Raw genomic sequence first — 12,557 nt, forward strand, 5'->3', positions numbered from 1 at the left:
GGGTTCTAGAACTCAGTTGGGTCTCAGGACTAGAGTGGGGTCTAGAGATAAACTTAGTGTCAGGGCTGGCCTGGATTCTAGAACAGGGCTTGGTCTCAGCACTGAGCTGAGATTTAGAACAGGACTTGGTCTCAGAGTTGGGCTTGGTTTCAGAGCTAAGCTGGGCTCCAGGCTTGGTCTCAGAGCTGGGCTGGGTTCGAGAATCAGACTTGACCTCAGAGCCAGGCTTGGACTGGGAACTAGAGGTGAATTCGATCTCAGAGCTGGTCTGAGCTCTGGAGCTGGACTTAGCCTCAGAGGGGTCCAGGATTCTAGAGGATGGCTGGGTTTGGGGGCTGGCTTGGGACTCAGAACTGGACGGGGTTCTAGAGGTGAGCTTGGCCTTAGAGCTATCCTGAGCTCTAGAAGGACTCTGGGTTTGGGAACTGGATGGGGTTCCTGGGGAGGCCTGGCTCTCAGATCTGAGCGGGGCTCTGGAGCAGAGCTGGGCTTCTGGAACTAGCCGGAAGGGCTGGGGCAGAGGGCTGGGCTCTGGGCTGGGGCTGCGTTCAGCTCCGGGGCAGACTAGCCACAGGCCTCCCTGGCCTCGCCGATGGCGGCCCACACTTCCACCACAAACTCGTCCGGGAAGGCAAACTCGCCCAAGACGGAGTCTAAGTGATGCGCAAACTCCTGGACGCTGACCGTCTTCTTGGACGTCTCCACCATGGTGGACGCTGCAGGCCGAGCGGGAGAAGTGGGTGAGGGTGCTCCCCAGGGTCCAGCTTCCCCTGGGGCCCCTATCTCCACCCTGTGGCTGCCCTCCCCCTGGGGTCCACCCAGCTTACCCTGGCCCCTTACCCAGCTCTGGGTCCCGAATGCCCATGTAACTCTCCAGCAAGTCGTCCACCCTCCTGGATGCCTCCTCTTCAAATTCACTGGGCTGGGAGCACAGGGGAGCAAAGTGGGAGGTCAGGGGCCTTGGATCTCTCCAGCCTCCTCCAAACCCCCCTCTTCTCCCTACCCCTTAGGGAAGAGCAGGTTGGAGCCTCACGTGAGTCAATACTTCTTCAGCTGGCACCCTATCACCCTGCCTCACAAGGGCGCCCACTGGGCGGGTGGGGGGCTGGGACCAGAAGGGGATCTTACCCAAGGCGACTCTGAAGCAGCAGCGTGCGCCAGACGCAGGCGCCCCGAACAGGCCCCCCCTTCACTCACCACTTCCTCCACCGTGGCAGCCCCTCCAGGACGAAGCCGCAGGGTCTCCCTCCCACTGGTCACTTTTGTGTCCACGGGACCTTTGCTGCTCCTGCTCCTCTGGCCAATCATGTCTGGAAAGGACAGCGGGGGGAGGGCACATGTTCTGGGCAGAGCCACATCTTCGTAAACACTCAGAAGCCACCAGCTGAGCCTTTTTGAACTTTCGTACCTTTCAAAGGCCTCCATGTGTCTGTGGAGTGAATCTTCAGAGACCCCTTTCTACCTTGCCAGGACAGGAATAAGCCGATATAACAGGTCTAGGCCCACCATCCCGATCCCGTCCCAGCCAGAATGCATCTCAAGTCTTCCTCCTCTGAAGATTTATTTATTTTTATTTATTTATGCATGCAAGAATTGCGGTGTAGGCCAAAGGTGCAGGGGGTGAGAGGATTCACCAGACAGCGCGGGGAGCAGAACAGGTGGATCTACTGAAACACTGCTGAGGGGAGCAGCGGGGAGACAGGAGAGGTCTGCTGTGCCATGTGGGTCAGCTCCCTGGCCGGGGATCAAACTCGTGCTGCAGTGGCTGGCGATTGCTTCATAGTGCTGAGACTTAAACCCTGTGCCACCAGGGAGGCCCAAGATGACTCTTTCTAGAAGAGACTACTGAAGACCCTCCTTGGAGTCAGAGGAGCAGTTTAGAAAAATTCTTTCTCTCCAACTGGTTCTCCCTAACTTACAGCCACAGCTCTTGTCCACCGCTGTGACATAGGCCACCCCCATGCTGTCCACTCTCTCTGGGAACTCTCTCCTGATGTGCCAGGGCAGCTCTAGACCCTCCTGCTCTAGAACAGTTTCACCAGTGCCCCAGCCCACGCTAAGATAAGGGGCTCATGCCAGAGTGTAAATTAACATGCTGCTCCCTTCCCCGAGAAAGTCTGGTCATATAAAAAAAAAATTCCCACTGATTCACCCAGGGTGATCTAGTGCCGAGATTTTCAACCTGTGTATAAGTTGGGGGGGGGGGGCGGATGGTGACTTTGTCCCCCAGGGGACAGTGATAAAATTTAGAGACATGTTTGGGGACGTGACTGGCACCTGTTGGGTGGAGGCCAGGAATGCTGCTCAACACCCCTCCGTACTCAGGTGCCCCTGCCCCACGACAAAGAAACATCCACCCTCAAACGTCACCAGTGAGGAATGTGCATCCAGGGCAAGTTCCTGTCTCATCCAGAAATCAGTCACAGATTCTTTGAAAAGTGTCATTCCAGAACTAACCATAGCCTCAAAATCAACTCACAAGATAGCTCGAGTCGCATCCTCATTCTATTCTGACATTCGTGAACTTTCCTCTGCTGCTCAGACTTAATCTAACAGCTGTGTTACGGATGCAGTGCCAGAAACTCCCTGGCATGTCATCAAAAGCATCTAGAAACTTCCATTCTTTCCCATCCCCCCACCCTCCACTTGGTCAGGCCTCCACAGAACCTACTTCTGCTGGAGCTCCCCACCTGCTTGGGCCCCCGGACTCTCACCGAAGGCTCTCTTGGGCTGCACCAGGCGCAGGGTGAAGGGCTGGGCCTTGGGCAGCTCCCGGAGCATCTTGGCCACCTCGTAGTGGCGGCAGCCCACGATCGAGTGGTCGTTGATGGCTTCGATGCTGTCACCCACGCACACGGCTTCGATTCTGTTAATGATGCTGCCCTCCTTGATCCTCTGCGGGGGACCCAGAGTCACTCACTGGGCCACGCCAGCCACCCCAGACCCTTCTTAGAGCAGAGAAGGTGCAGAGACTTGCCCCAAGTCACCAGGCACCTGGGAAGCCGCCTGTCCCCCATGGGCACCTTGATGAAGGCGTAGCCAGCCCCGTTGTCTGTGATGGTCAGTCCCAGAGCGTCCTCTGTCTTAGTGACCTCCACCTCCTTGGTCTCGCCGCGCACGTGGGCAAAGATAAAGTCCTCCAACCCTATCTGGCCTCCCAGGAGTTTCTGCATGTCCACTTTGTGACTGTTTAGGGTGCAGAATAAGATCTGTCCCCAGGGGAGGGGGAACCCAGAATTAACAAGTGCTCATCCCCACGTCTGCACAGGACAACCAGGGTGACGGGCTAAGGGGGTGGACAGGGGAGCCAAAACCCACAGGGGCAGAAGGCGGCCAGCTCCCTGGCACCAGCCTGTCAGAAGCGGGAGGCTGTGGGACCTCAGAATGGGATGGGGAGCAAAAAGGGAGACTGGGGCCCCCAGAATAGGGGAGCAGGGTGAGACGGAAGCTGTGGGCAGGAGGAGACCCCCCTCTCGCCTCCCCCAGACTCCCACATTTAACCCTTTGGGGACTTGACGCCCCGATCATCTTTTTAAAGCAGATTTGAGTCAGCTGGCGCCCCCTGGAGGCCGTGCGGCGCGGCCCCGCAGCCCAGCCCTGCCCCTGCGCGTCCTCACCTGGCAGGTACCGCCACCCCCAGCCCCGCGCGCGCCCGGGACGCAGGGCTCATCCCCGATGGCCGGACCCACTCCCACCTGGGTCGGCGCAGAAGGTTCTTGGACGGTCTAAGGACCCACTAACCCTAGGGGCTGCTCGCCCGTCTCATGCGCCGGCCACGCGAAGGGGGTGCTCTGGGCGCCGACATCCCCGCATCCCAGAGGCTGTTCTCTGAGGCCCGGGGATCCGGGCCCCTCCGTCCGGGGATCGGGGATGCCGAGGCCCCCAGGCCAGGGAGTCCAGGCCCCACCCTGGCCCCGGGTCAGCTGGGTGGGCCCGGGCGCTGGGGTCGGGGTCTCACCTCGGTGGGAGCGATCCCGAAGGCCTCGGCGATCTTGGCGTAGAGCTCGCGGACGTTGGTGAAACCCTCGATCTTGCCCGTGGGGCTCCCGTGTGCGAGCTGCGTGCGGAATACGAGGCGCGGACGGACTCGGGGCGCGGGCGGGGCGGGGGGCGCAGCCCGGGGCTCGGCGGGGGAGGGAGGGGGCGCGGGCGGGCGCGGGACCTCGGCCCCCCGGGCCTCGCGGGCGCCTGCGCTCTCCATGACCCGAGGAGCTGCGCCGCCCGACCACCGCCGCGCCGGATCTGCCGCTTCCTGCGGCCTCCCCTCCCCCGGCCGAGGGCCCGACAGCCGAGCCGCCCGGGTAAGGGGATCCGGGAACCCGAGCCGCCCGGGAAGGCGACACCGCCGGGCACCCAGGGGCGCGGGCCCAGGTGTCACGGCCCTGCCAGGACCAGCTGCGCGCTCCCGGGAGACACCTGGCGCGCCTTGCGGCCCGAGCTGCGGGCCCGGGAATAACGAGGGTCCCGAGCAAGAAGGGGGCCAGCGGGGCGTCCCTGGGCACGCCCGCCCGCGAGGCCGTGCGCCTCGATCTTCTCTTCGCCACCCTGGGAGGTGGGCAGGAGGGTCACCCTAGCAGGGCCGGGCCTCGTCCAGCCCACGCTCAGCCACAGCCCTCCAGGCCTCCCCGGCTACCCCGGCCTGCCTCCGGCCTCTCCACGGCTGGTCCCTCCACCCCCCGCACCTTCTCCCAGATTCCCACGTGAGGCCCCGGCTGTGGTGTGCTCCCTGCCAGGGCAACACAGGGCGCCGGGAAACTCTGGGCACCGGCAGGGGTGAGGCCCCTTTCCTTGCTCAAATGTCACATCCTCTGGCCACCTCCCAGGCTCTCTTCCCAGCTTCTCCTCTCTAGCACTTAGTGCAATCCCAGGTGGATATTTCACTTATTTATCTTGTGTCCCCATCTGTCTTCCATCTGAAATGCCAGCTCCAGGAGGGGCCCCCACCACACCCTGAGTTCCGAGGCTCCCTATCCACAGGCAGCTAGCACATGGTAGCCCTGGGGCCTGGCCCAGCACCTGGCCCCCATGCTCAGGCAACCTTTGGTGAAAGAATGAATGGAGGCCAAAGACACAAATGATGGGGAAGGTTCTGGACACCAGTAGGTGGTGGTAGGAGTCCCCTGGGAACACAACACTGGGCTTGCCCCAACAGGAACCTGGGTTCACAGAAAACATCAGTGGGGAGCCAGACACAGCGAAACAGAGGGCCCTCCCAGCTCGGAAGAACCTCAGACACCAAACGTTGATGGGAAAGGTGAGTGCAGATGGTTTGAAAAGTGTAAGAAAGTTGATGTCAAGTTTAAAAACCCACAACATGGAAGGACCTGGAAAGTGCACTGTGGGACAGCCAGGAGCACGGCCTGGGCCCCCACCCATGTGGAAGGTCCAGAACTAGAGTAAATCCGTGAGAGCCAGGGGCTGGGGTGACTGCTAGTGTGGACAAGGAGTCAGGGAATGTTCTGGAATTAGAGTAAGCTGATGACTATGAATCAGAGTAACCTGACAGAGGTTGCCCTTCTTTGTGAATTAATGCTAGAAACCAAGGAACTGTATACTTTATTTTATTTTATTTTAAAGTGTTATTTATTTTTTTGAAGAGATTTATTTTATTTATGCATACAAGAACTGGGGTATAGGCCAGAGGTGCAGGGGTGAGAGAACTTACCAGAGACAAAGCGGGGAACAAAACAGGCAGATCGGCTGAAATACACTGCCTAGGGGAGCAGCGGGCTAGATAGGAGAGGTCTGCTACGCCATGTGGGTTGCTCCCTGGCTGGGGATTGAAGTGCTGCAGTGGCTGCGGACAGCTTCATAGGTTGCATCTTAACCTCTTGCGCCACCAGGGAGGTCCTATTTTAAAGTTTTATTTTTATTTATTTATGCATACAAAAGCTGGGGTGCAGGCCAGAGGTGCAGGGGGTGAGGATTCACCAGAGACAGAGCGGGGAGCAGAACAGGCGGATTGACTGAACTACACTGCTGAGAGGAGCAGCGGTCGAGACAAGCAAGGTCTGCTGTGCCATGTGGGTCAGCTCCCTGGCTGGGGATTGAACTCAGGCCGCAGGGGTGATAACACTGAAACTTAATCCCTGTGCTACTAGGGAGGCCCCCACATTTGTATTTTTTAGGAAGACATATGTATGTGGTAAAATAGATGAAGACCTGCCTGGGGCTGCTCTGCTCCACGTGTGGCATGAGGTGCCTGCACCAGAGTAGGGCACGCACTAGGGGGGGTTGATATTCATTGTGTGACTCTCTCAGGGCTGTCACGACAAAGTGCCACAAGCTGGGGGGTTTTTATAAAAAGAGGGATTTGTTTCCTTCCATCAGCCCGAAGTCTGATATCAGTTTATCAGCAAGACTGCTCCCTCTGACATCCTGGGTAGGGGCCTCCCAGCCTCTCCCCGGAGGTGGCCGTCAACGCTTGGTGTCCCTTGGCAACGCGCATTATTCCAGCATCTGCCTGTGATCACATGGCTGTCTCTTCTGTGTCCAAATCCCTATCTTATAAGGACACCAGTCATATTGGATTAGGGGCCCACCCTACTTCAGGATGACCTCATCTTAACTAATTATATCTGCAATGACCCTATTTCCAAATAAGGTCACATTCTGAGGTTCTGGAAGTTAGGACTTCCACAGATCTTGTGAGGGGACATTACTCAACCTGTAACACTGGTGTTTGTCAAGCTCTTCTCCAAAATTTTTAGGATGTTTCAATATTCCATTAAACACAGACATCTCTGAGGGGCCTCCTCTTGAGTGAAGCATAGAATGATCCCGAAGTTCCACTCCTGGTATATACCCGAGAACTGACAATGTTCAAACAAAAACCTGCACACACAGTGATTCACAGCAGATTAAAGGTGGAAGCAGCCCGTGTCCATCAGCAGATAAATGGACACACACGAAGTGTCCACCCACACACCAGAACATGCTTCAGTCACGTAAAGGAGGGCAGCTCTGACACTCGCTACCACAGGGAGTGGCCCTGAACATACAACGCCCAAGGAGAGAAGCCAGACACAGGAGGCCACGTGGTGTAAGTGCACTGACAAGAAATGTCCAGCACAGGCAGGACGACAGATGGATATTGGGTGTGTGACTGCCAGGGGACAGGGAAGGCAGGCCTAGGACCCCAAGAAAGGGAGATGGGCCCTGACACATCCTCTGATTTAACCCTCCTGCCCCCAAACATTCACAAGTTTGATATTCAAGTTTCACTTTTTTAATTTAAAAAGTCCAGATTGAACAGTGGTTAAAGCGCCACCTCCATCAGGGTCCCTCAGCAGACAAGGGTGGGATGGCCAGTACCAGTCAGTCCCTCCATTCTGCGCTGCAGGAAGGTGACAGGCAGGCAGAGCCTCCTCCCCATGTGGGAGCATGTCATGGCAGCTTGCCTGCTTGTGGGAACACATGAGCACCTGCTAGGAATCCCAGGGGGTCTGGGGCCCATTCTGGGGAACTGGTGTGCAGCCTGCCCCCACCTGCCGGGGAAGCGTAAGCTGCTGTGGGTCCAACCCTGTGACATTTCCACATCCCTGTAGTGTGTGATGAGGCCTGTGAGGCGAGCGGCCCTTGCTGGGGGCCCGACCATGGGGTCCCGTGGGTGTTGTGCTTGGTGGGGATTTTTCTGGTTTTGGGGACTGGAGGTTGAAAGCTAGAGGGTTGTTGTAGAAATTTAATTTTAGGGGAGCTGGAGCCCCCAAGGTGCAGGATCAGGCCTGGCCCCAAGGTGGACCCCCAGCCCTTCTTCCATGGGGCGGGGGCAGGGAAAGGGCCATGACCAGAGCGTGGTCTCCTCGGGATCTGTGGGCCGGCCAACACCCTCATAGGTGCTCGCTGTGACAGGAGAGAGGAGGCTTGTGAGGGGGGACCCATCATCTCTCAGCACCCGCCCCGATTCTGGGGGATCCTAAGGGCGGCCCCCTCAGTTCCTCCAAACGGATCCTGGGAGGGAAGCCTGGAATTGACTGCACCTAACCTGGGCGTCTGGGATCCACCCAGAAAAACCCACCAAGCTTTAGAGAAATTCTGGCTCCCCCAAATGGCTTCCCATAGCCAAGAGGGGGGCGGGCAGATCCCACCCCGCGTCGTTAATATAGCAGGGGCTTGACCAGCGCCCCAGTGAGGTCCTCAGCCGCCCCGGGCCGAATGACCCCTCAGGGCAGAGCCCCTTGGGGCGGCGGCTCCGAGCGAGACCCCGGCAGCGGGACCCCACCGAGGAGGGCCACGGACCCCGCCCCCGCGGGGGCGCGAACCCAGTGCTCTCCGCGGGCAGCCCGGGCAGGTCTAGCCTGGGGCCGGCCCCGCGCAGGACCGCCCCGCTCGGCCGAGCGCCACGGGGCGGCACCTCTGCCCGGCACACACCTGGCGACCTGGGCCAGGATCTCCTTGATGCGGACGATGAGCTTCTCGTGCTGGGCGGGGTCGCGCTCGATGGCGCCGTGCAGCCGCGCCATGTACAGGTCCAGGGTGCCGAGCGTGGGCGTCTCGCCGGTGCCTGCGGAGGGCGGGGCGTCAGCCGAGCCGGGCGGGGAGCGCCCAGTCGGGGCTCCGCGGATCGGAGGTCAGAGGTCAGGGGGGTGCAAGGGCGCGGGCCAGGGGAGGGGCGCTGGCGAGTCAGAGGGGTGAGGTGGCGTCGGGGAGCCCGGGCCCGGGCAGTCAGTCAGCGGCGGGCGGGGCAGGGCGCGGCGCTGGCGGCTGGAGGGCGGCCGAGGTCGGGGGCACAGCCGCGGCCCAGGGACGGCGGGGCCGACAAAGGTGGGGTCAGCGGGGTGGGGTTGGTAAGGAAGACTCGGGGTTCAGCGAGGGCGGGGCCGGGGTGAGCGGGGCGGTCCGGGGAGAGGCTGGGGCTGTTGGGGGCGGAGACAGAGTCTGGGAAGGGGGACCCCGGCGGGGCAGAGGCAACCGGAGACGCCGGCCGGGGCGGGGGCGGGAGGAGGCGGAGCCGTCGGGGCGGGGCGGGGCGGGGCGGGGCGGGGCGGGGCCTCCGCACCCGGCACCGGCAGCGACGCGAAGCTGGCCGTGAGCGCCTGGCGCACCGCCTGGAGCTGCTGCTGCAGGGCCAGCGTGCGCCGCTCCTCCAGCGCCAGCTCCTGCTCCAGGCGCTCGCGCGCGCTGCTCATGCTCTGCGTGTGCCTCTGCAGCACCGCGTTCTGCTCCTCGAAGGCCACGTTCATCTTCCGCAGGCGCCGCAGCTCCGCCTCCCGCGCTGCAGCCAAGGAGCCGGGTCAGACCCGGCCGCTTCCTCCCCTTTCCTCTGCAGGCTGAGCTGCGACAACCCCCGCCCCCCTCCACGCCACCCCACGAAGAAGGCACCTCAGCTTTTAGTGGTAAATTCCCCCATCCCTGGCTCTCAGAGGAGCCCTTGGGGCCCGTCCTCTCGCACCAGGAACCTCAGGTCAGCGCTCACCTTTATTTTGGTCCAAGAACTCTTCAGTGAAGATGGGGACATCGAAGGTGGAGAAGCCCTCGCAGTCCCCACCCTGGGACGACAGGATGAGGTGGCAGTGTTTTTCGGGGCGGGGGAGGCCGACAACCCCCTCCGGGACGTTCCCTAGGCTTGGAGGGACTCTCTGGACTACTGGGACGGAGCCCATTTATCAACACTCCTAAGGTGTTCTTGCATACACCGGAGGATGGTGCTCGCGTCCTCCCGGGAGCCCTGGTCCTGGGTCAGCCAAGGCTCTAAAGACCTGCAGACCACATCTGTCTTGCCCGTGGGCTCTCCTTGGAGAAGGGATGCTTACCTTGTGTCCATTCAAGAGGGTATTCATGAGCCCAGAGCCCGAGTCCTCTGGTGGTGGGGGGAGAAGAGGACAGGCTCAGCCTCCCAGTGTCCTCTGACCCCAGCTCACACACACTGTCTGCCTGGAACACCCTCCTGACCTCCCTCCAGGTCAGCCCTACTCATCCCGGAGTAGGCTTCTGCCTCGACTCCGCCTCATCTCAGCACCACTCAGTCCTGCTCACTTACAACTGGCTGGTTGCATATCTCTCATCCCCACTGAACTGAGAACCCCATGGTGGGGGTGGCCAATCTGCCTGGGTCACCAGTCTCAGAACAGCCACTCAACTGTCATCCTACCTTTCTTGATCTTCTTTTCTTGGATCTTTTCCGTACACATCTTGTAGGCTTCTGACTGCTGGTACGCCCGCAGCTCCTTCATGTACTGCTGCTTCTCCCGCTCCGCCTCATCCAAGTACCGCTGGCAGGGCAGCAGAAGGCTTGGCCCAGCAGGGGGCAGAGGAGGCCTCCAAGGGCAGGACCCCATCTCCATCACCCAGGTGGCTATGCGAACCTTCCCAAGCTCCCTACTGCCCTTCGGTGAACCCCATCCCTCAGCCTGCACTCAGGCCACCTCCCAGTTCCCTCACCACAACTCTAGCCTTTACAAACTGCGCCCTGGTGCCTGATGACCACATAGTCCCACCTCCAGCACCCAATTTGCTTATTGAAAGCTGACTTGGTGCAAACTGGTGGTGTTTTGTTACATTTCTTTGTTGCTTTTGTAATGTTTAAATTACCAGGATTTGAAAATCAAGTTTGTACATAAAAATCCAGCCTCCATCCCTACTGGTTTAGACAGTTACTTTTCTATTTTTGCTTATTGCTACCCTCCCTTCAATAGGCTGGGGAGGGCTCATGGGTGGCCAACTCTCCAGGCAAGAGAGGACCCCACATTAGATCCTTTGGGGAATTTGGCCGCCAGGGGTTATCCAAGTTAGCGGGAGGACAACGGTCCCAGGCTGTCCCACCTGCTTCTCTGCGGGCTGCAGCTTGCTCCACTCAGCGCCCAGCATCTTGGTGATCTCGGGGAAGGGCAGGTCCGGGTGGCGCGTGCGAATCTGCTCTCGCCGCTCATTCAGGAAGCGCACGTAGCCGGTGACCGGAGCCTTGGGTCCATTTGGCAGGATCTTCTTCCGCTTCTTGCCCTTAGGCCACCCGCGCTTCTTCACCGGCTGCACAACGCGGCCGCCATTGGGAGGAGTCAGGAGGGGGGCGGGGCCCAGAGGGGGCATGGGGAGGCTTGGGTGGGGTCTAGCCCGGAGATAGAACCCGAAAGGCCTGGAGATCTGGCCGGGTCAGCCGTCGAGGCTGGGAGAGGGGTGGGCCCTGGCTAGGGATGGAGGGATCGGCGCTGCTGGGGCAGAGGGCAGGCCCGGGCTGCCACGGGCTCGCGCTGTGGGCGTGGCCTCTGGGCGTGGGCGTGGCCTCTGGGCGTGGGCGTGGCCTCTTGCGGGGGAACCCGGGGACCACCCGAGGGTGCCTGGAGCCGGGGGAGCCCCGGCAGTGGGCGGAACTGGCACCCGCGGGGCGGGGTCTGAGCCCAGGGAGGCGGGCAACCTCCGGGAGAGGCGTCCGCAGGGAAAGGCGGCTGTGGGCGGGGCCACGGCAACTTCAAATCCAGACTGGGCGGGGCCTCAAGGCGAGGGGCGCGATCCAGGGCCTCCCGCCCCCGCGCGGGCGCTCACCTCCTCCTCTTGGGACCCCTTCTCGCCGGCCCGCGGGCCCTCGCCTCGCTCTTGCTTGACAGCCACCACGAAGCCCCCATGCTGGCCCGGAGCCTTGCCGCCCGCCGTCCTGGAGCCACGGGGCGCCACGGTCACCCCACCCTAAGCCCGACCTCCAGGCTGGAAGTACGGCGCCCGGGCCCCGGCAGGGGGGTCGGTACCGGGGCGCTCGTGGGGGCAGCAGGGACCCCTGGGAGGAGCCGAGGCCCCGGGACGCTGGGTTCACCGCCCTCGCCTCGACGGACGCGTGGCCACGAGGGACTCGGGTCCCGGGAGGCGGGGTCGGGGCAGAGGTGCTGGGGCCAGCAGAAGACCGGGGGACTGGGTCGGGGTTGGAGGAAAGCGGTGGGGGGCAGCAGAGGGGGGCCCGTCCCGGGTCGGGGGGCCGGGCCCCGGGCGGGACCGAGGCGCTCGGGGAGGCGGCGGGGGCCGGGCCGCGGCCCCGCGCGGGGGGAGGGGACGTCGCACTCACGCTGCGGCCGCGCCGGGCTGCTTGGGGCCGTGGGACATGGCACTCCGGGCCGCGCCTGGAACGCAGACGCGTGGCGAGAGACGGTACCCGAGCGGGGGCTTCAGAGTCGCCGACGGCGGGACCCGCTGCGGAGCCGGGCCCCGGGCGCAGGGGGGGCCGGATCCGGGGGCGGGGAGGCCCTCGAGGGCGGGCGCCCCAGGGATCCTTTGTTGGGCGATCGCCTCCCGGAGGGCCCGGTTCCTCACCCCCCCGCCCGGGAGGGGCCCCGTCCCGATCCCGGGATGCCCGCGCCCCCGCCCCCCTGCAGCGCCCCGAGTTCCGCGGCTGTTTTCACCTCCAAAGAAACTTTCCGGGACCTCTCGGCTGCTGCGACGCTCCAACCAACCGCCCCGAGCCCGCCCCCGCCGCCCGCCCCGCCCCGCCCCGCCCCCGGCATGCTAAGGACGACCCCTGCGAGTGGCCGGATTGGGTGTGACCTTCCCCAGGGGCGTGAACATGCAGATGAGGGTCGGCGCGCCGGTTGGCGATTGGCTGAGGGTGCCGCGGAGCCGCGTGGGAGGTGGGTCGG

At 62.2% G+C, this 12,557-nt stretch overlaps 2 protein-coding genes across 2 annotated transcripts; both read right to left on the bottom strand.

Moving 5' to 3' along the window:
- Positions 1-564: 564 nt before the first annotated feature.
- On the bottom strand, positions 565-4,281 carry LOC311188169 (PDZ domain-containing protein GIPC3; the record flags this gene model as incomplete). The annotated part of the gene is made up of 6 exons (XM_084259918.1): positions 3,959-4,281; positions 3,024-3,209; positions 2,715-2,895; positions 1,198-1,310; positions 841-922; positions 565-716 (listed from the first exon to the last, which is right to left on the bottom strand). Exons 1-6 carry the CDS (start codon positions 4,199-4,201, stop codon positions 565-567), a joined length of 957 nt encoding a protein of 318 aa, XP_084116044.1. The 5' UTR covers positions 4,202-4,281.
- Positions 4,282-4,374: 93 nt separating this feature from the next.
- Positions 4,375-12,400, bottom strand: LOC311188170 (SWI/SNF-related matrix-associated actin-dependent regulator of chromatin subfamily E member 1-related; the record flags this gene model as incomplete). Its single annotated transcript, XM_084259919.1, has 10 exons — positions 12,324-12,400; positions 11,990-12,044; positions 11,479-11,587; positions 10,762-10,965; positions 10,091-10,211; positions 9,753-9,799; positions 9,416-9,488; positions 8,999-9,214; positions 8,379-8,503; positions 4,375-4,545 (listed from the first exon to the last, which is right to left on the bottom strand). Exons 2-10 carry the CDS (start codon positions 12,025-12,027, stop codon positions 4,375-4,377), a joined length of 1,104 nt encoding a protein of 367 aa, XP_084116045.1. The 5' UTR covers positions 12,028-12,044; positions 12,324-12,400.
- Positions 12,401-12,557: the final 157 nt, after the last annotated feature.

The sequence above is a fragment of the Talpa europaea genome, assembly GCF_964194135.1.
Source record: "Talpa europaea genome assembly, contig: HAP1_SCAFFOLD_514, whole genome shotgun sequence".
Taxonomy (NCBI): Eukaryota; Metazoa; Chordata; class Mammalia; order Eulipotyphla; family Talpidae; genus Talpa; species Talpa europaea.